The 20,009-nt window shown below is 43.2% G+C and overlaps 1 protein-coding gene across 8 annotated transcripts in view; it reads left to right on the top strand.

Annotated features, from left to right (window-relative positions):
- Positions 1-20,009, top strand: part of LOC106605045 (clathrin coat assembly protein AP180) — a 67,372-nt gene that overhangs the window by 12,790 nt on the left and 34,573 nt on the right. For all 8 annotated transcript variants that reach the window (XM_045718311.1, XM_045718313.1, XM_045718312.1 and 5 more), the window contains 5 exons: positions 13,613-13,755; positions 16,165-16,240; positions 16,477-16,579; positions 18,940-19,033; positions 19,828-19,939. In XM_045718311.1, coding sequence (XP_045574267.1) covers positions 13,613-13,755; positions 16,165-16,240; positions 16,477-16,579; positions 18,940-19,033; positions 19,828-19,939 — 528 coding nt within the window. The remainder of the gene's footprint in view (positions 1-13,612; positions 13,756-16,164; positions 16,241-16,476; positions 16,580-18,939; positions 19,034-19,827; positions 19,940-20,009) is intronic.

Genomic DNA, 20,009 nt, shown 5'->3' with positions numbered 1-20,009 from the left:
TCTCTTTAAGGATTCACATGTGAGGCCATGTGCTAAACAGAGTTAATAAGGTAGTGTACTAAACAACCAAATATTTGAAGACTAAAAGTAGAAGCAAAAAAGTAGTAGTACAAATACATTTTATCTAGTCCTTGGCCTATATCCTAACCTAACTTTGGTGCAGGTCATGTTGTTCTTCACGTTACCATCTCTGGTAAACACGTACTATATCAAATAAAAGTTATGTTTATTTGTCACATGCTGTCATGTCCTGACCATAGTTAGATGTTATTTTCTATGGTAGAGTAGGTCAGGACGTGACAGTGGGTGTTTTGTGTTTTTCTATGTTTTGTATTTCTATGTTTGGCTTCTAGTTTTCTATTTCTATGTTTTTTTTGGGGGGGGGATCTCCAATTAGAGGCAGCTGGTCCTCGTTGTCTCTAATTGGAGATCATACTTAAGTAGTTTTTTTTCCCACCTGTGTTTGTGGGTAGTTGTCTTCTGTTTAGTTTTCTGTACCTGACAGAACTGTGCGCTTTCGTTTTCTCTTTATCATTTTTTTTGTGTTCTGAGTTAAAATAAATATTCATCATGAGCACTCAACACGCTGCACTTTTGTCCCCTCTCTACGACAGCCGTTACACATGCATAGGATACAGAAGATGTAAATGGTACAGTGAAATGGTTATTTGTATTGTGGAGTCTTTTGTTTAGACATGTAGCTAGCTAGTTAAACAATGAACCATAATCAATCAAATGTATTTATAAAGCCCCATTTACATCAGCTGATGTCACAAAGTCCTACACAGAAACCCAGCCTAAAACCCCAAACAGCAAGCAATGCAGATGTAGAAGCACGGTGGCTAGGAAAAACTCCCTGGAAAGGCAGGAACCTAGGAAGAAACCTAGAGAGGAACCAGGCTCTGAGGGGTCGCCAGTCCTCTTCTGGCTGTGCCGGGTGGAGATTATAACAGTACATGGCCAAGATGTTCAAACGTTCATAGATGACCAGCAGGGTCAAATAATAATCACAGTGGTTGTAGAGGGTGCAACAGGTCAGCACCTCAGGTGTAAATGTCAGATGGCTTTTTATAGCCAATCATTAAGAGTTAGAGACATCGGGTGCGGTAGAGAGTCGAAAAACAGCAGGTCCGGGACAAGGTAGCACGTCCGGTGAAAAGGTCAGGGTTCCATAGGCAGAACAGTTGAAACTGGAGCAGCAGCACGACCAGGTGCACTGGGGACAGCAAGGAGTCATCAGGCCAGGTAGTCCTGAGGCATGGTCCTAGGGCTCAGGTCCTCCGAGAGAAGAGAGAAAAGAGAGAAAGAGAGAGAGTTAGAGGGAGCATACTTAACTTCACACAGGACACAGGATAAGACCGGAGAAATACTGCAGATATAACAGACTGATCCTAGCCCCCCGATCACACTATTGCAGCATAAATACTGGAGGCTGAGACAGGAGGGGTCAGGAGACAGTGTGGCCCCTTCCGACAATACCCCCGGACAGGGCCAACCAGGCAGGATATAAACCTAATCAAGCACAGCCCCCACACCAGTAGAGGGATATCTTCAAACCACCAACTTACTACCCTGAGACAATGCCGAGTATAGCCCACGAAGATCTCCTCCACGGCATGAACCCGAGGGGGGCGCCAACCCGGACAGGAAGATCACATCAGTGACTCTACCCACTCAGTGACGCACCCCTCCTAGGGACGGCATGGAAGAGCACCAGTAAGCCAGTGACAGCCCCCGTAAAAGGATTAGAGGCAGAGAATCCCAGTGGAGAGAGGGGAACCGGCCAGGCAGAGACAGGAAGGGCAGTTCGTTGCTCCAGTGCCTTTCTGTTCACCTTCACACCCCTGGGCCAGACTACACTCAATAATAGGACCTACTGAAGAGATGAGTCTTCAATAAAGACTTAAAGGTTGAGACCAAGTCTCCGTCTCTCACATGGATAGGCAGAGCATTCCATAAAAATGGAGATCTATAGGAGAAAGCCTTGCCACCAGCTGTTTGCTTAGAAATTCTAGTGACAATAAGAAGGCCTGCGTCTTGTGACCATAACGTACATGTAGGTATGTACGGCAGGAGCAATTCGGAAAGATAGGTAGGAGCAAGCCCATGTAATGCTTTGTAGGTTAGCAGTAAAACCTTGAAATCAGCCCTAGCCTTAACAGGAAACCAGTGTAGAGAGGCTAGCACAGGAATACAATGATCAAATTTCTTGGTTCTAGTCAAGATTCTAGCAGCTGTGTTTAGCACTAACAGAAGTTTATCTGGTGCTTTTTCTGGGTAGCTGGAAAGTAGAGCATTGCAGTAGTCTAATCTAGAAGTGACAAAAGCATGAATACATTTTTCTGCATCATTTTTGGACAGAAAGTTTCTGATTTCTGCAATGTTACGTAGATGGAAAAAAGCTGTCCTTAAAACAGTCTTACGCCGAGGTCCTTCACAGTTTATTTGAGACAATTGTACAACCATCAAGATGAATTGTCAGATCCAACAGCAGTTCTCTTTGTTTCTTGGGACCTAGGACTAGCATCTCTGTTTTGTCTGAGTTTAAAAGTAAAACATTTGCCGCCATCCACTTCCTTATGTCTGAAACACAGGCTTCCAGGGAGGGCAATTTTGGGGCTTCACCATGTTTCATCGAAATGTACAGCTGTGTAACATTATGTTTCTGAATGACATCACCAAGAGGTAAAATATATAGTGAAAACTATAGTGGTCCTAAAACTGAACCTTGAGGAACACCGAAATGTACAGTTGATTTGTCAGAGGACAAACCATTCACAGAGACAAACTGATATCTTTCCGTAGGATAAGATCTTAACCAGGCCAGAACTTGTCTGTGTAGACCAATTTGGGTTTCCAATCTCTCCAAAAGAATGTGGTGATCGATTGTATCAAAAGCAACACTAAGGTCTAGGAGCACGAGGACAGATGCAGAGCCTTGGTCTGACGCCATCAAAAGGTAATTTACCACCTTCACACATTATGATCCACAATATTTATTCCATGGGACAAAACTAGCTCCAGAGTATGACTGTGGCAGTGAGTAGGTCCGGAGACATGTTTGACAAAACCCACTGAGTCGATGATGGCTCCGAAAGCCTTTTGGAGTAGGTATGTGGACTTTTCCATGTGAATATTGAAGTCACCAACATTTTTTATATTATCTGCCATGACTACAAGGTCCGATAGGAATTCAGGGAACTCAGTGAGGAACGCTGTATACGGCCAGTAAACAGTAGCTATAAAAAGTGATTGAGTAAGCTGCATAGATTTCATGCCTAGAAGCTCAAATGACGAAAATGCTGTCATTTTTTTTTTTAAACGAAATTTGCTATTGTAAATGTTAGCAACACCTCCACCTTTGCGGGATGCGTGGGGGATATGGTCACTAGTGTAACCAAGAGGAGAGGCCTCATTTAACACAGTAAATTCATCAGGCTTAAGCCATGTTTCAGTCAGGCCAATCACATCAAGATTATGATCAGTGATTAGTTCATTGACTATAACTGCCTTGGAAGTGAGGGATCTAACATTAAGTAGCCCTATTTTGAGATGTAAGATATCACAATCTCTTTCAATAATGACAGAAATGGAGGAGGTCTTTATTCCAGTGAGATTGCTAGAGCGAACACCGCCATGTTTAGCTCATTGTGGAGCTAGAGGAGTTAGAGCCCTGTCTATGTTCATAGATAAGATGAGAGCATCCTTCCGGCTAAGATGGAGTCCGTCACTCCTCAGCAGGCCAGGCTTGGACCTGTTTGTGGGTGAGTCCTAGAAAGAAGGCCAATTATCTACAAATTCTATCTTTTGGAAGGGGCAGAAAATAGTTTTCAACCAGCGATTGAGTTGTGAGACCTGCTGTAGAGCTCATCACTCCCCCTAAGTCGGAGGGGGCCAGAGACAATTACTCGATGCCGACACATCTTTCTAGCTGATTTACAGGCTTAAGCTATGTTGCACTTGGTGACCTCTGACTATTTCATCCTAACTTCATTGGTGCCGACGTGGATAACAATATCCCTGTAGTCTCTACAGTTTTAGCCTTAGCCAGCACCATCTTCAGATTAGTCTTAACTTCCGTAGCCATGCCCCCTGGTAAACAGTGTATTTTCGCTTTTTAAGTCTAATACTTCGGGTAATGGAGTCGGTATTGACTAGGGTTTTCAATTTGTCAGAGATAATGGTGGGAGGCTTCGGCATCTCAGACCCCGTAAGAGGTGGAGGAGAGACCAGAAAAGGCTCGGCCTCTGACTCCAACTCGTTGCTTAATGGGGAAAACCGGTTGAGCATTCCTACAGCATTTCCTTCCGGAAGCCATGAGAAAATTGTCCGGCTGCGGGGACTGTGCGACGGGATTTATACTACTATCTGTACTTATTGGTGGCACAGACACTGTTTCATCCTCTCCTACACTTAAATTACCCTTGCCTAACGATTGCGTCTGAAGCTGGGCTTGCAGCATTGCTATCCTCACCATAAGGCGATTGTTCTCCTGCATGTTATGAGTACAGCGACTGCAATTAGAAGCAGCAATAACCTCAACCAAACATTTTCTGTAGTTGCGGATAAGACCTGCACAATGGTCAGGATACATTTTGGACCATTCCTCTTTACAAAACTGTTTCACTTCACTAATATTCTTGGGATGTCTGGTGTGAACCGCTCTCTTGAGGTCATGCCACAGCATCGCAATCGGGTTGAGGTCAGGACTCTGACTGGGCCACTCCAGAAGGCGTATTTTCTTCTGTTGAAGCCATTCTGTTGTTGATTTACTTCTGTGTTTCAGGTCGTTGTCCTGTTGCATCACCCAACTTCTGTGGAGCTTCAATAGATAGCCGTACATTCTCCTGAAAAATGTCTTGATAAACTTGGGAATTCATTTTTTACGTCAATGATAGCATGCAGCAAAGCAGCCCCAAAACATGATGCTCCCTCCACAATACTTTACAGTTGGGATAAGGTTTTGATGTGTGCTGTGCCTCTTTTTCTCCACACATGGTGTTGTGTGTTCCTTCCAAACAACTCAACTGTAGTTTAATCTGTCCACAGAAGATTTTGCCAGGAACATCCAGGTGCTCTTTTGCGAACTTCACACGTGCAGCAATGTTTTTTTTTTTGGACAGCAGTGGCTTCTTCCGCGGTGTCCTCCCATGAACACCATTTTTGTTTTGTGTTTTACGTATCATAGACTTGTCAACAGAGATGTTATTATGTTCCAGAGATTTCTGTAAGTATTTAGCTGACACTCTAGGATTATTCTTAACCTCAATGGGCATTGTGCGCTGTGCTCTTGCAGTCATCTTTGCAGGACGGCCACTCCTAGGGAGAGTAGCATCAGTGCTGAACTTTCTCCATTGATAGTCTTACCATGGACTAATGAACATCAAGGCTATTAGAGATACTTTTGTAACCCTTTCCAGCTTTATGCAAGTCAACAATTCTTAATCTTAGGTCTTCTGAGATCTCTTTTGTTTGAGGCATGGTTCACATCAGGCAATGCTTCTTGTAAATTCAAATTTTGTCTGTATTTTTTATAGGGCAGGGCAGTTCTAACCAACATATCCAATCTCATCTCATTGATTGGACTCCAAGTTAGCTGACTCCTGACTCCAATTAGCTTTTGGAGAAGTCATTAGCCTAGGGGTTCGCATACTTTTTCCAACCTACACTGAGAATGTTTAAATGATGTATTCCATATAGACAAGAAAAATACAATATTTTATGTGAAATTAGTTTAAGCACACTGTGTTTGTCTATTGTTGTGACTTAGATGAAGATCAGATCAAATTGTATAACCAATTTATGCAGAAATCCAGGTAATTCCAAAGGGAGCTGTATTTATGTAGTACGTTGCTCCTGCATTTTAAGTCCTATCAACTCGTTCATGGAGAGTGAAGATCTCCTTCAGAATATAATGAGAGAAAACATGCATCTGTAGTGGCAGAGGGAGAGTTAAAGAGAGACAAGGTGGAGTAACGAGAGACTAGATTGAGCAAGCTCACTTTGTGAGATGTATAGTGTGTTAGTATAGTGAGAAGAAATAAGAGGGAGTGGTAGGGCTAAGTTGTTCAGCTACGCCCCCCAACTTTCTTGTGCTCTTTCCATTTTTCTATATCTTCTCCTTGCTGCTTTGTTAGGCACTCTCCCCCCTGTCCTTACCCCACCCCTATTCATTCTCTCCCAGTAGAGAACAGTGAAATTAGTGTGCTGCAGTAAAAAGGGGATAGAAGAGGGATAGCGAGAGAAAGAGGAATATACAATTTATATCTTCCCTTAATACTGTGATAAAATAACATGCTCCCTCTAGTCAAACTATTGTGCTGTATCTACAGCTGCACTCTGGCTCCCGAGTGGCGCAACGCTCTAAGGCCCTGTATCTCAGTGCTAGAGGTGTCACTACAGACCCTGGTTCAATTCCAGGCTGTATCACAACAGGTCATGATTGGGAGTCCCATAGGGAAATGTACAATTGGCCCATTGTCGTCCAGGTTAGGGTTGGCTGGGGTAGGCCATCATTGTAAATAAGAATTTGTTCTTAACTGACTTGTCTAGTTAAATAAAAAATACTAACACTGGTCATGCTTTTGACCTGGTTTTATGGATATTAAGTCCTCTTATTGAAGGGAAAAGGGGATACCTAGTCAGTTGTACAACTGAATGCATTCAACTAAAATATGTCTTCTGCATTTAACCCAACCCCTCTGAATCAGAGAGGTGCGGGGGCGGGGCTGCCTTAATCGACATCCATGTCATCGGCGCCCGGGGAACAGTGGGTTAACTGCCTTTTGCTCAGAGGGAGAACGACAGATTTTTACCAGTATTTAGATCGATGGCTCTAAATACTGGGAAATTTGTGAGGGAAACCTGTTTCAGTCTTCCAGAGATTTGAGACTGGGACAGAGATTCACCTTCCAGCAGGACAATGACCCTAATTATACTGCTAAAGCAACACTTGAGTGGTTTAAGGGGAAACATTTAAATATCTTGGAATGGCCTAGTCAAAGCCCAGACCTCAATCCAGTTGAGAACCTGTGGTATTACATAAAGATTGCTGTACACCAGCGGAACACATCCAACTTGAAGGAGCTGGAGCAGTTTTGCCTTGAAGAATGGGCAAAAATCCCAGTGGCTAGATATGCCAAGCTTATAGAGACATACCCCAAGAGACTTGCAGCTGTAATTGCTGCAAAAGGTGGCTCTACAAAGTATTGCCTTTTTTTTTTGGGGGGGGGGGTGAATAGTTATGCACGCTCAAGTTTTCCGTTTTTTTGTGTTATTTCTTGTTTGTTTCACCCCAAAAAATATTTTGCATCTTCAAAGTGGTAGGCATGTTGTCTAAATCAATTGATACAAACCCCCCCAAAAATACATTTTAATTCCAGGATGTAAGGCAACAAAATAGGAAAAATGCCAACGGGGGTGAATACTTTCACAAGCCACTGTATGTATTCCCAGTCATTCTGAAATCTCATTGAAACATGATCTACTGCTCTACCACACATATAGACCAGTAGGCCTATGACGAATAGTTCTTTTGCTGCTTCTGTGACTGATCAGCGCTCAAACCCAGGTCGTCTACATGCCACAAGACTGTGTTAGCCTGCTGAGCTAAGAACTCTATTAGCCTGCTGAGCTAAAAACTGTATTAGTCTGCTGAGCTAAATACTGTGTTTGCCCGCTGAGCTAAAGACTGTGTTAGCTTGCTCCGCTAAAAATTGTTAGGCCGCTGAGCTGAGCTAAAGACTGTGTCAGCCTGCTGAGCTAAAGACTGTGTTAGCCTGCTAAAGAACTGTGTTAGCCCGCTAAGCTAAAGACTTTACACTTTTCTCTCCTGTATGAGGGCACAGCTCCTAGCCAACATCCAGGTGGGCCTCCCTTTCCTAACCTGCACACAGCAGTGATGGTTGGGCTGTGTCTCACTGTCTCTCTACACAAGCAGGGATTCAATAATGCAGGGACGTTTGTGTTTCCTGATTATTCGCCCTGCAGCCTCAGCGCTTTGTTCCCAGGGGCACTGCTACAAGCACCCAGGAGGGAACCCGGGTCAGGGCAGCCCCATGGGGATGGAGAAGGGGGAGGAAGAGACAGGATTGATTTAGACCCATTGGGAGTGAAGGGATAGTAGGGCATGTAGGAAGTGGGAGTAGACAGAGTGTTGGATGCTTAGGGAGAGAGAGTAGACAGAGTATCGGATGCTTACGGAGAGAGAGTAGGCTGAGTGTAGGGTGCTTAGCAGTAAGAGTAGGCTGAATGTAGGGTGCTTAGGAAGAGGGTGGCTGAGTGTAGAATGCTAAAGGAATGAGGGTAGAATGAATGTAGGGTGCTTAGGGAGAGGTGGTAGGCTGAATGTATGGTCACTATGGTGCTTAGGGAGTGAGGGTAGGGTAAGTGTCAGATAGTAGGATGTACAGGGAGCGAAAGAAGGGGAATTGAGAATGAGATAAAGCACGTGATTCACAGTGGTACACACAAGGGATTAAAATGCTCTGGAATTGACAGTGACATTTATTCCTCAAATGTGTCTCTCTTTCCCCAATGTTCCTCTTCTCTCGCTGTCTGCTCTGGATTTTGCTGGTTCTCTCTTGGATGATATGCTTGCAATCGGCTGCCCAGCGGGGTTTCTGGGTAATTTTACCTGTTCTGCTCGGGGAAGAGGTCTAGAAATAACATGGGCCTTTCATGGTCCATTCATGTGCAGTGAAACATGATCTTACGGCGCATGCCTCCAACAGATACTAGAGCACTCACAGAAACAGGACCTTTTACATGGTTTGGTTTAATGGTTTGATTTGATGGTGTATCTGACACCAGTCAATATGGACATATTGAAGAGAGTGCACGGTATATATTGAAATCCTTATTTTCGAATCCATTTGTATTGTCCAGTTGATTGTATGTTATACACTTGGTGATACACTTTGTCATGCACTGTATGGGAAATGGAGTAAATTGGGACATGAAATATCAGGTAAACTTGTGCTTCTGTGTAGTCTGGCATTACTATGTTATGTCTATAACTGTTGCAGTGAAAATATACCTGTAACATGTTCTGCAAAGGTATTTTACTGCAACCTTATGAGAGATTTCTAGTTGCCAAGGAAACAGTCTTGGCTCATCCCCATTTGTACTCTAAACCCGTTTATAAAAAAAGACACAATACATTTCCTGTGTGAATTAGTGTGCACATGCATGTGTGCTTATTTGTGTGTGTACATGTGTGTGCATGTGCTTATGTGTGTGACTTTGTGTGTCCCTTTTGTGTCCTGTGGCACCAGTATCACTTTCAGCTATTGATGAATGAAATGGGCCAGTTCGATTCAGAGCTTGGCACAAGGACATATGGCAGGGTGTTGTGGTATCGTTTTCACTGGCAGTGACCCAACACGATATCGGTCAATAGAACACATGCACATGCACACATGCGCGCACACACACACATCCATACATACATTCATACATACATACATACATACATACATACATACATACATACATACATACATACATACATACATACATACATACATACATACATACATACATACATACATACATACATACATACAAGCTGTGTCAATGAGAGTTCATAGGATGAGTAGCAGGCGCCATGTGTGTGTTTAGCGTTTGTCTGAACCCGTGCTTAGAGTAAGCAACCTCAATGTAAGTTCCAGTCACATTGTAACGCTACACTTGCTTCAAAGATGAAGAAGTGATGAAAGCACAGTGTGAGCGGCAGTATGGCAGTGTGATGATGCTGCTGTCAGTGTGGGGGTGGATGTTCTCTGTCTTGTCATGCATAATAACAGCAGTGTGTGTGTGTGAGATTGCAATTTTCCAGTCAACATTGTGGCTATTCGACTGACATACTGAGCCTTGGTGTAACTGTTGGTTGATGGATGATGGATGATGGATGATGGATGATGGATGCATTTGAGGTAGAGTAGTAGTATCTTTGACGCTGACTGGTTTCTCTGCCTACTCCTCCCCCTCCTGCCTTTGTTCACATACAGCACAAGGATGAGATTATGTCAGACCCATGATGTTCCTCTTCTGCTCGCTCTGCTGCACGATGACGCCTCAGGTGGTGGGGCTTTATGAATATGGCAGAAGGGCTGTGTGTAGTATGTGTACTGTGTTTGTGTATGTTAAGTAGAATAGATGCATTTCCCTACGCTTGTGTGAATGAATAACCTTGCCTAAATCCTGATACATTTTAGCTCAGTGGGCTAACTCTGCCTGCGCTAGTCAGTTAGTTACACATGTCTGTGTGTGTGTGATAATGTGTGTGTGTGTGCGTGTGTGTGTATATCTGTGTGTGTGTGCGTGTATATTTGTGTGTGTGTGTGTGTGAGGTACATACTAACTGAACTAAATGTGTGTATCTGAGTATGTGTTGTCTCTCTGCTGCAGAATGATGGTGCCATTGAGTAGTATCTGGTGCAGTGTGGAAGATGGGAATGTGACTATTACAGTAATCACTGCCAAGGCTGCTGCTATTACTGCCACCACTTTCCTAACTGGCACTGCAATTACTGCAGCCACTGCTCTTCCTCTATGGCTCCCTACTGATAACATACTGCTCTGGTTGCTTCTTCCAAGGCAAATCATCTCCTTTATGTCTTTTTATGATATTAACTCAAGAGCTCAGTGCCCACCCAGTGAAAAGATTATGTTTTAAATGTTAGGCAATGAAATGGTCCCATAATGTGGCATTAGTAGGATTTCAAGAAAATACACGATTCAAGTTTTCACTAACACCCTTGTCACATTGACTGTTCCTCATTATTCCAATATTACTAGGCTATTTCAACTTGGCAATTATACTTGATCCATGACAGGAATCTTTATAATCCCTCCTCCTTCCTGTGTTGGCTCCAGTAGTGTCACAAGGTGGTGATTCACCCTGTGTGTCTCATGCAGGTAGACTACATGGAAGTAGTCCCTAATAACTAGGGCAGTGTTACTGCTGCTATGACAACATTGTCTAAGTGAATGCATGACTGTGTGCATACTCATGTGTTTGTATTTGCATAGTGTGAGTAGCTACTGTACATCCCTTGTGGGTCTATGCTACACGTATGCGACTTTGTGAGTAGGGGATATTCGTGAAATTGCTGTGTGCATAATTACGCAGGCACACACACACACACACTCCCTCTCTATACTGTATCTATTGCTCTGTCTCTCTCATCTCTCTCAGTATGAATAATGGAGAGAGGGGGAGGGAGAGCTGTGCTGAGACAGTGAGTCAGGGCTGCTGTTTGCTGTGCTGGGGTTCCTGCTGCTCAGCATCTCAATCTGATTAGCTCAGCCCTGAGTCACATTTCTCCTCATCTCTAACCCACCCTTTCTCTCTCTCTATGCTCTCTTCCTCCTCTTTCTCTCTCTCTCTGTCTGCTCTCTCCATTCGCTCTCTATATCTCTGCTTTCTCTCTGCTCTCTCTTTTCTTTCTCTCTCTCCGTTCTCTCTCTCCGTTTCTCTCTCTCTCTCTCTCTCTCTCTCTCTCTCTCTAAATTGAATTTAAATGATCTCTCTCTACCTTCCTCTCTCTCCTCTCATATCTATGCATCTCTGGGAATGTATTATTGTGACCACTGTGGCCGTTATTTGGATCCTGCTGACCATAGTTGATGTCTATGTGAGAAAAAACAGACTTCAACGGTGCTGGATTTATTATCAGTGTAATGATGCCTAGGGGGACCCTCTCTGTTTGTCATTCAACTTTATCCTATCCAACCTGCACGGTTGGGAGTCTTCATTTATGGTGGTTTGGTGAATGCCAAGGCTCTTGCTCAGCGGGGTAACACAGATTTGAGGCACCCGGGAGACTCACCTTTGAACCACAATCGGTCACTGGCTTGGTTTGGGTCTCTGTGAGGAGTCGAGGTGAAGTCACCATTGGATAGCCACTAGAATTGCCCCAGATGTTATGCGTAGCCTTTGGCCCAGAGGTATCCATGGGTTTCTGTTTGTGTGTATGTGTCTGTTTGTTGGTGTATAGATGATCTGAATCGGTGTTTTAACTTGGTCATTGTGTGTTTGTCCATGTGTTTTCTATGTCTGTTTGTGTACGGCTCAGTGTGTGTATTTTGAGAGAGAAGGCAAGAGTGAGGGAGAGAGGGATATAAAGAAAGAGAAACGGAGGAGGTGGAGTACAGGCTGCTGACTCATCAATCCCTCAGGGATGATCTTTCTCACTCTGTGTGTGTGTTTTATGTGTGTGTGTGTGTGTGTGTGTGTGTGTGTGTGTGTGTGTGTGTGTGTGTGTGTGTGTGTGTGTGTGTGTGTGTGTGTGTGTGTGTACGTGCACGCGTGTGTGTGTCTGCGTGCGTGAGTATGTGTAATACCTACATATACGTATGTGTGTGGGTTAACGTATGTTGGTATACACACGCAAGAGGCACCCTACCTCACTGGAGGGGACGTCCACACCAATCAGCCATTCATGATGATTGCATGATGCTAAAAGGCTGAAGGGAGACATCACTGTAACATGTCTGTGACAGAACCTTGACCTTCAGAGCATCCCTCTCCTCTTTATTCATCTCTCTATCACTACCTCGATCCTCTCTATCACTCCCTCCGTCCCTCCATCTCTCTGCCTCATTGTGTACTATATAAATATATCCAACCTTCCTGTCCATCTCAATTTTGCTTCTAAATCTTTATTGAGTGCAGGAAGATCTTATTACAACAAATCAAATTGACAAAGTGTTTTGGACGTGGATGGGCTGTATTGGTAATTTCCGGTGTGTAAAGTCAGAAAGGGGAAATTCAGTACCAACCTCTCAGCTTGCTCTGACTATTGGCAGAGTGACAGAAATATTTTGTACTGTGTGTGACTCACTTCTTCTCCCATGCAGGACTTGATAGCTATGACCTATTTTCTGTTCTTAGAGTGAGTTCCTCCCTCTTTCTGAGTGGCAAACTCATCTGCAATATCTCATATATCAGGCATTTATATCAGTCAGTTATATGAGGAATGTAACTGAAAACGACCAAGCGCGATTGAGGAATCCTTACCATCCCGCCACAGTAAATTGATTTTCTCTGAGCACGTTGGCTGATTTGTGTTGGTGAGGGGGAGGCAGAGCAGCTTGAAATTTCCCACCCTGTCTGTCTGCTCAGATGGCACCACCGCTCTCTCTGTCTCTCTGGCTCTCTGTCTCTCCAGCTCTACCCTGAGTGATGCCTTTCTCTCACAATTGTAGGGAAATTCCTCTCTCTTGTCCTCACTCTGTACCTGTGTCAGTGTGACCGGGTGATTAAAGGAAACTATTGACAAAAGGATGCTCTGTCTGTCTGTCTGTCAGTTCAGGACCAATGTAACTATTTCCAGGAAGTAGAAGATCTGGGTTAAAGCAATACAGCCAGGGGGAAATACATTGTCAAAATGACATAGATTACACTCAATGTAAAGTACTTGGAGAGTTTGTAACATATTTGTACACTTTGTAACCTGTTTGTAGTGTGCAACCTATCATTGTCGCTGTTCGCTCAGACCTGATCGAGGTACATATTGACCAAGCCTGATTATGTATGGGGATTGTACATTACATGTATGGGAAAATGTAACTACGCAATATATTTCTCTTCATTATTCTCCCTCAGACCTGATTGAGGCCACCAAGGAGTCCAATGTGAACATCCCACAGATGGCGGACACGTTGTTTGAGAGGGCCACCAATGCCAGCTGGGTGGTGGTGTTCAAGGCCCTGATCACTACGCATCACATGATGGTCGCTGGCAATGAGGTGAGTGTTAAAGCCAGCATCACCACTACTGTTCCTATGGGAGGGCCTGTATTTTAAAGGGCTGAGATGTGATTGGCTCTTTTTTATATACTTTGGTTGTATTGGACATGCTGAGTTTTTAGTTGGCCAACCCACCTCCTGGAGAGCTACTGGGTGTGTAGGCTTTAGCTCTTTCCCTACTTTAACATGTCATATTCTAGTAATCAGCTACTCATCAAGACCTTGATTAGCTGAATCGGGTGTGTTAAAGAAGGGCTGGAGCACAAACCTGCATACCCATTAGCTTTCCAGGGAGAGGGTTGGCTACCTCTGCTCCGGAGGGTTTGTTAAGGTTAGATGATAAGCCTGTTTGTCTGAATACACTGAGTGTACAAAACATTAGGAACAGCTTCCTAATATTGAGTTGCACCCCTTTTGCCCTCAGAACAGCCTCAATTCGTTGGGGCATGGACTTTACAAGGTCTCTAAAGCATTCCACAGGGATGCTGGCCCATGTTGACTCCAATGATTCTCACAGTTGTGTAAAGTTGGCTGATAGTCGATCTCTAGTCCAAATAGCTCATTCCATCTCATCCCACATATGCTCAATTGGAATGAGATCTGGTGACGAGGCAGGCCAATGCAGTAAGCTGAATTCACTGTCATGTTCGTGGAGCCATTCCTGGATACTCCTAGCCTTGTGGCATTGGGCATTAATTATCCTGCTGAAAAAAATACATTTGCAGATCTCAAAAATCTCTAATTGAAGTGGATTTAACAGGTGACATCAATAAGGGATCATACCTTTCACCTGGATTAACCTGGTCAGTCTATGTCATGGAAAGAGCAGGTGTTCAGTCAGCCATTTAGATATTCAGTAATTCCATCATTCATCCTGACCTCCATTGTTATGTCACTGGGGTCAACCAGGGGTAACACAGTCAGATAAGCAGATCTGTTTACTGTCTGTTTAGCCTGTCTAGTCGGTCTATGGCCACAGAGAGAGAGAGAGAGAGAGAGAGAGAGAGAGAGAGAGAGAGAGAGAGAGAGAGAGAGAGAGAGATCACAAAGAGCTGTGTCATGTCGAACGGACACACTGTGATAATGAAATTAAACTCAGTGTCTGTGGAGGAGAAATCAACGGGGAAGAGGACATGTGCACTTATGTTGCCATTGGTGACACAGGGTAACTGGCTTTTTGAAGAGGTCTCTTCATTCATATGCCCTTCCCCTCCACCATTATTCATCTCATCACAGTGTGTGTGTGTATGTATGTGCGTGCATCTGTGTATGGGTGTGTATTTGACTGGACAGTGAATTACAGCCCCTCAGCATACATTTTCCCAGAGCCTTATGTGTAGAGACAGATGTGTGGGGTTTAGCTCAACGTCTGGAGTGTGTCTGTTGGTATGAGACTGTACACTGTCTGAAAGAGGGAGGAGGAGAAGGAGTGTACTACAGTATCACAAAATTATGTGTTTTACACCAGACAGGTACAGTGAAATGTGGTGCTTTATAGAGTCGTAGTTCAGCACCCGCCGAGCAAATGAGAGTTAAGTGCCTTGATCAAGTGCACCTCAACAGATTTTTCCGATAGTCAGCTTGGGCATTTGAACCAGCAACCTTTCAGTTACTGGTACAACGCTCTAATCGCTAGGCTACCTGCCCCCCTAGAGAGGACCTCTCATTTATTTCACCTCATTAAACTGGGCTTTGACTTTTGAATTAAGAGTGTAAACGAAAACCCAGGTGTGTATGTGTGTGTGCGTGCACATATCATGTGTATAGGTGTGTGTGTGTGCAGAGTATGATTTTATTGTCATGTTTCACAATTCCTCCATAGAAGCCTATTTGCCATTAATGTATTATTGTTCAGTGGGTGATACATTCTGTATTTGAGCAGAAGCATTCTCATTCTCACCCTCCCACTCAGGCGCTGTTTTCTTTGATGTTGGCTCTCTGTAATCAATTAAGCTGCAGCATGATCCTATCACACTTTTCACATGAATTCCAGTTCCTCCTCAACACAATGATGTGTTTAGAATATGAAACAGCTCCTCTGAAATTACACATCTAATCCATTTCCTTTCGTGACTCATTCAATCCTTTGAAGATAATTATCTTTTGAAGGCAGTTGTGTGTTTGTGTGCGAGTGTGTGTGTGTGTGTTTTAATATGTGTACGTGTTTTAATACCTGTCCAAATGTCTGGTTCTTTAGCATAACAGACTCAATTATTTGCTGAGCTAGTTTGTTGTTTTAGTGTATTGATCCTGTCTCCTCTGACTGGTGTGTATTGTCTCGCGCTCTCTCTCTCTCTCTCTCTCTCTCTCTCTCTCTCTCTCTCTAAATCTCTCTTTCCTCTCTCTCTCTCTCTCTCTCTCTCTCTCTCTCTCTCTCTCTCCGTCTGTCTCTCTCTCTCTCTTCCTCAGAGGTTCCTGCAGTTCCTTGCCTCCAGGAACACCCTCTTCAACCTCAGTAACTTTCTGGACAAAACTGGCTCCCATGGTGAGTTAACACTTGCTCCGGCAGCCCCTTCCCTCGATGGGTTTACCAAACAACCAGCTCTGATGTCGAATCAAGCTGTCACCCAGCGTGATCACTGTAAAAACTGTGTCCATGGTGATTAATATGGGCTCCCATGGCCATGTAAACTGGTTTCTCGGGTGACGGAAATGGTCCTCTGTGAGGTGTGGTTTCTATGGAGACGTGGAAGTGACATTGGCCTGTTGTTCCTCCCCCAGGCTACGACATGTCCACGTTTATCAGACGCTACAGCCGGTACCTCAACGAGAAGGCGTTCGCCTACAGACAGATGTCCTTCGACTTTGGCAGAGTGAAGAAGGGGTGTGTTGTCTCTCAATAACTCTGTCTATCCTCTCCACCAGTGCTGCTCTTCTCTTTATGGCTTTTTTAAAAGGACGATCAAGCTTCAAATAGAGCAAAACACACAGTCTAGCTGCAATATACAAGATATCTTTTGACCCCTCACCCTCCCACCCCCCTCAGAATCATATATACTGAACAGAAATATAAAAAACTGTTTCATGAGGTGAAAAAAAAATATTCCGGAAATTTTCCATATGCATAAAAAACGTATTTCTCTCAAAGTTTGTTCACAAATCTGTTTACATGCCTGTTAGTCAGCATTTCTCCTTTGCCAAAATAATCCATCCACCTGACAGGTGTGGCATATCAAGAAGCTGATTAAACAGGATGATCCTCACACAGGTGCAGCATGTGCTGGGGACAATAAAAGGCCACTCTAAAATGTGCCGTTTTGTCACACAACACAATGCCATACATATACACGGCTGTGACTATAAGCAAAGAGAATTCTCTTGGAAGATAATGCGTCGGCATTTGATTGTAAGGAATTCTAGGTCGGGTGAACTGTAACTCAGTAAAATCATTGAAATTGTTGCATGTTGCGTTTATATTTTTGTTCAGTATAAAAACATAGAAGTAGATTTATATTCTATTTCTCATAGAGACAACACTTGGCAGAATCACAGCCACCTGACCTGTCAGTCAGTCTCAGGGGTCAGTAGGTGGGAGTGATTCATCTTAAAGCTAGGGTTGCACCAAAGACAGTACAGTATGAAGATAAGCTAAAACTGCTTCTCCAATAGAAATTCCTGATCACACTTGTAGGCGATATCATGGCAACGTTGGCTAGCATGCTCTAACGGTTGTCTCGTGCCGAACTGCGCATGTGCAGGCCGTCAAATCAAAGGTACTCGTTCAATATAAAGTTGAAAATGAAAACGTGTCAGTTTGTCACTTTCACGAGGTTGGAGTAATGTTCAACTACTTAATACATTGGCTCAAATCCAGGTTGTGCCTTTAGTTTTCCTGAAAATGTACAATTAAGGAAGAATTTTTTCACTTTTCTCATTGACTTCTCAAACCCCAAACCCCAGTCTGTTCTGTTGGGTCTGTTTCACAAGCATTCCCGGAAGTATCGCGATGTTGTGCCTCTGGGTTTAGAAATTCTTTGATTGCACTATGGTTGAGGGCAGAGTGAGTGGGCTGTCCATGCCTGTGCCTGTACAGAAACAGACAGATGAATATAGACTACACAGTCTGAATACAGACAGTGAGCTATTACTTAGACTCCTGTCCAGACTGTTGCGTTTTGCTGGCAGGAACAAGGTCCCACAGCACAGTCTGTGCCAGCCATGTGGCAGACAGACAGAACAGCCAGGTGTGCAGATAGAGCTCTGACCGAGTGTCTCATGTCAGGTGTCTTACCTAAAGTAGCTAGGAAGCTGGATCCATCTAAATCTGTTGCTGTGTTAGTGCTGCATCACAAGGCCTTGGCCTTGGCAGATCTCTAGCAATAATATAATTGTAAATGTCACTTAGCAGAAGCCTTCATACAAAGCCACTAACAATACAGTGAGTGTATAAGTCTTTAGTATGTGCATGTGAACCCTGCAAGAATTGAAATATATATACCATTTAGCAGCCATTTATCAATAGCAACTTATTGTCATGAATCCATACATTTGGGTGGTCCTGGTTACAAACCCATAATCCTGGCGTTGCACGCACCATGCTCTACCAACTGAGCTATACAGGACCACAGGACACTCCCTTTGTTTTGCTAACGCCTATCTACAGTACTTCCTTATAGATTCACTGTCCCAGAGGTCTATATATTATTTATCCCAATGTAGAGAGTATTAAGTTGTTTCCTCTCATCTCATATTGCTGGAAAAAGAAATGGCAGCACATTATGGCATGCTCCACAATGTTTTTAATTGTGTTCGTCAATAGACCTTCATTAGGGTTTAACTCATCATACTGTATCAAGAAAGATTTTTGTATTGATCCGCTAATGGGAAATTTGACTACACCAGATAATACAAACAAGTACCAATAAACCCAGCACAGAAACAACAATGAAAATATAGACAACGTTAAAAACATCACATCATCAACACAAACAACTGGATTAAAGACTCTCCACAATGTTTTTTTAATGGACCTCAAACCAACATTCAGGGTTTTCTCATGCTCATACTGTACCATGTCGTTGCTCCTGTGTCGTCTGTCTGTCTCTGTCTGTCTGTCTGTCTGTCTGTCTGTCTGTCTGTCTGTCTGTCTGTCTGTCTGTCTGTCTGTCTGTCTGTCTGTCTGTCTGTCTGTCTGTCTGTCTGTCTGTCTGTCTGTCTGTCTGTCTGTCTGTCTGTCTGTCTCAGAGCTGAGGGGGTGATGAGGACGATGCCCGTAGAGAAGCTATTGAAAGGAATGCCCACTCTGCAGAGCCAGATAGACGCCCTGCTGGAGTTTGATGTGAGTATTATGATGATGATGAGAAGGACTTTTTGTATCCGTTAGGAAGGGTATTTTTGTTTTTGCCTTAGCACTAGACACCTGATTCAAATCATCTAAGCTTGATGATGAGTGGATCATTTGAATCAGCTGTGTAGTGCTAGGGCAAAAACTAAAATGTGCACCTCTTGGGTCCCCAGGACTAGAATAAAAATACACTGCCTTAGGAAATGCTCTCTGTCATACAGCATGCCAGTATACCTAAAGTACCAGTCAAAAGTTTGGACACACCTACTCATTCAAGGGTTTTTCTTTATTTTTAATATTTTCTACATTGTAGAATAATTGTGAAGACATCAAAACTATGAAATAACACATATGGAATCATGTAGTAACCAAAAAGTTATTAAACAAATCAAAATATATTTTATATTTGAGATTCTTCAAAGTAGCCACCCTTTGCCTTGATGACAGCTTAGCACACTCTTGGCATTCTCTCTTAATATACAAAATTTTAAATGATTTATACTTGTACTTTTACTTTTCATACTTAAGTATATTTGAGCAATTATATTTACTTTTGATACTTAAGTATATTTAAAACCAAATACTTTAAAACTTCTACTCAAATATTTTTTACTGGGGGACTTTCACTTTTACTAGTCATTTTCTATTAAGGTATCTTTGCTTTTACTCAAGTATGACAATTGGGTACTTCTTCCACTATTGCCAAGCAGTTACCTAGAAACATATTACCATATTAACTCAAATCTCCCATCCTTAGTGTGATCTAATCTTACCTTGTTTATCTATAGGTCCATCCCAATGAACTGACCAATGGGGTGATCAACGCATGCTTCCTCCTGATGTTCAAAGACCTGATCAAGTTATATGCCTGCTACAACGACGGGATCATCAATGTATTAGGCAAGGCTTGACCGTTTTCTTCAACTTCCTGGGACAATAATCATGTATTTTTATATTTGATGAATACTAC

The sequence above is a fragment of the Salmo salar genome, chromosome ssa05 (genome assembly GCF_905237065.1).
Source record: "Salmo salar chromosome ssa05, Ssal_v3.1, whole genome shotgun sequence".
In the NCBI taxonomy this organism is placed as follows: Eukaryota; Metazoa; Chordata; class Actinopteri; order Salmoniformes; family Salmonidae; genus Salmo; species Salmo salar.
Note: the sequence above shows the minus strand (reverse complement) of the source record. Positions and strands in the feature narration are given on the sequence as shown.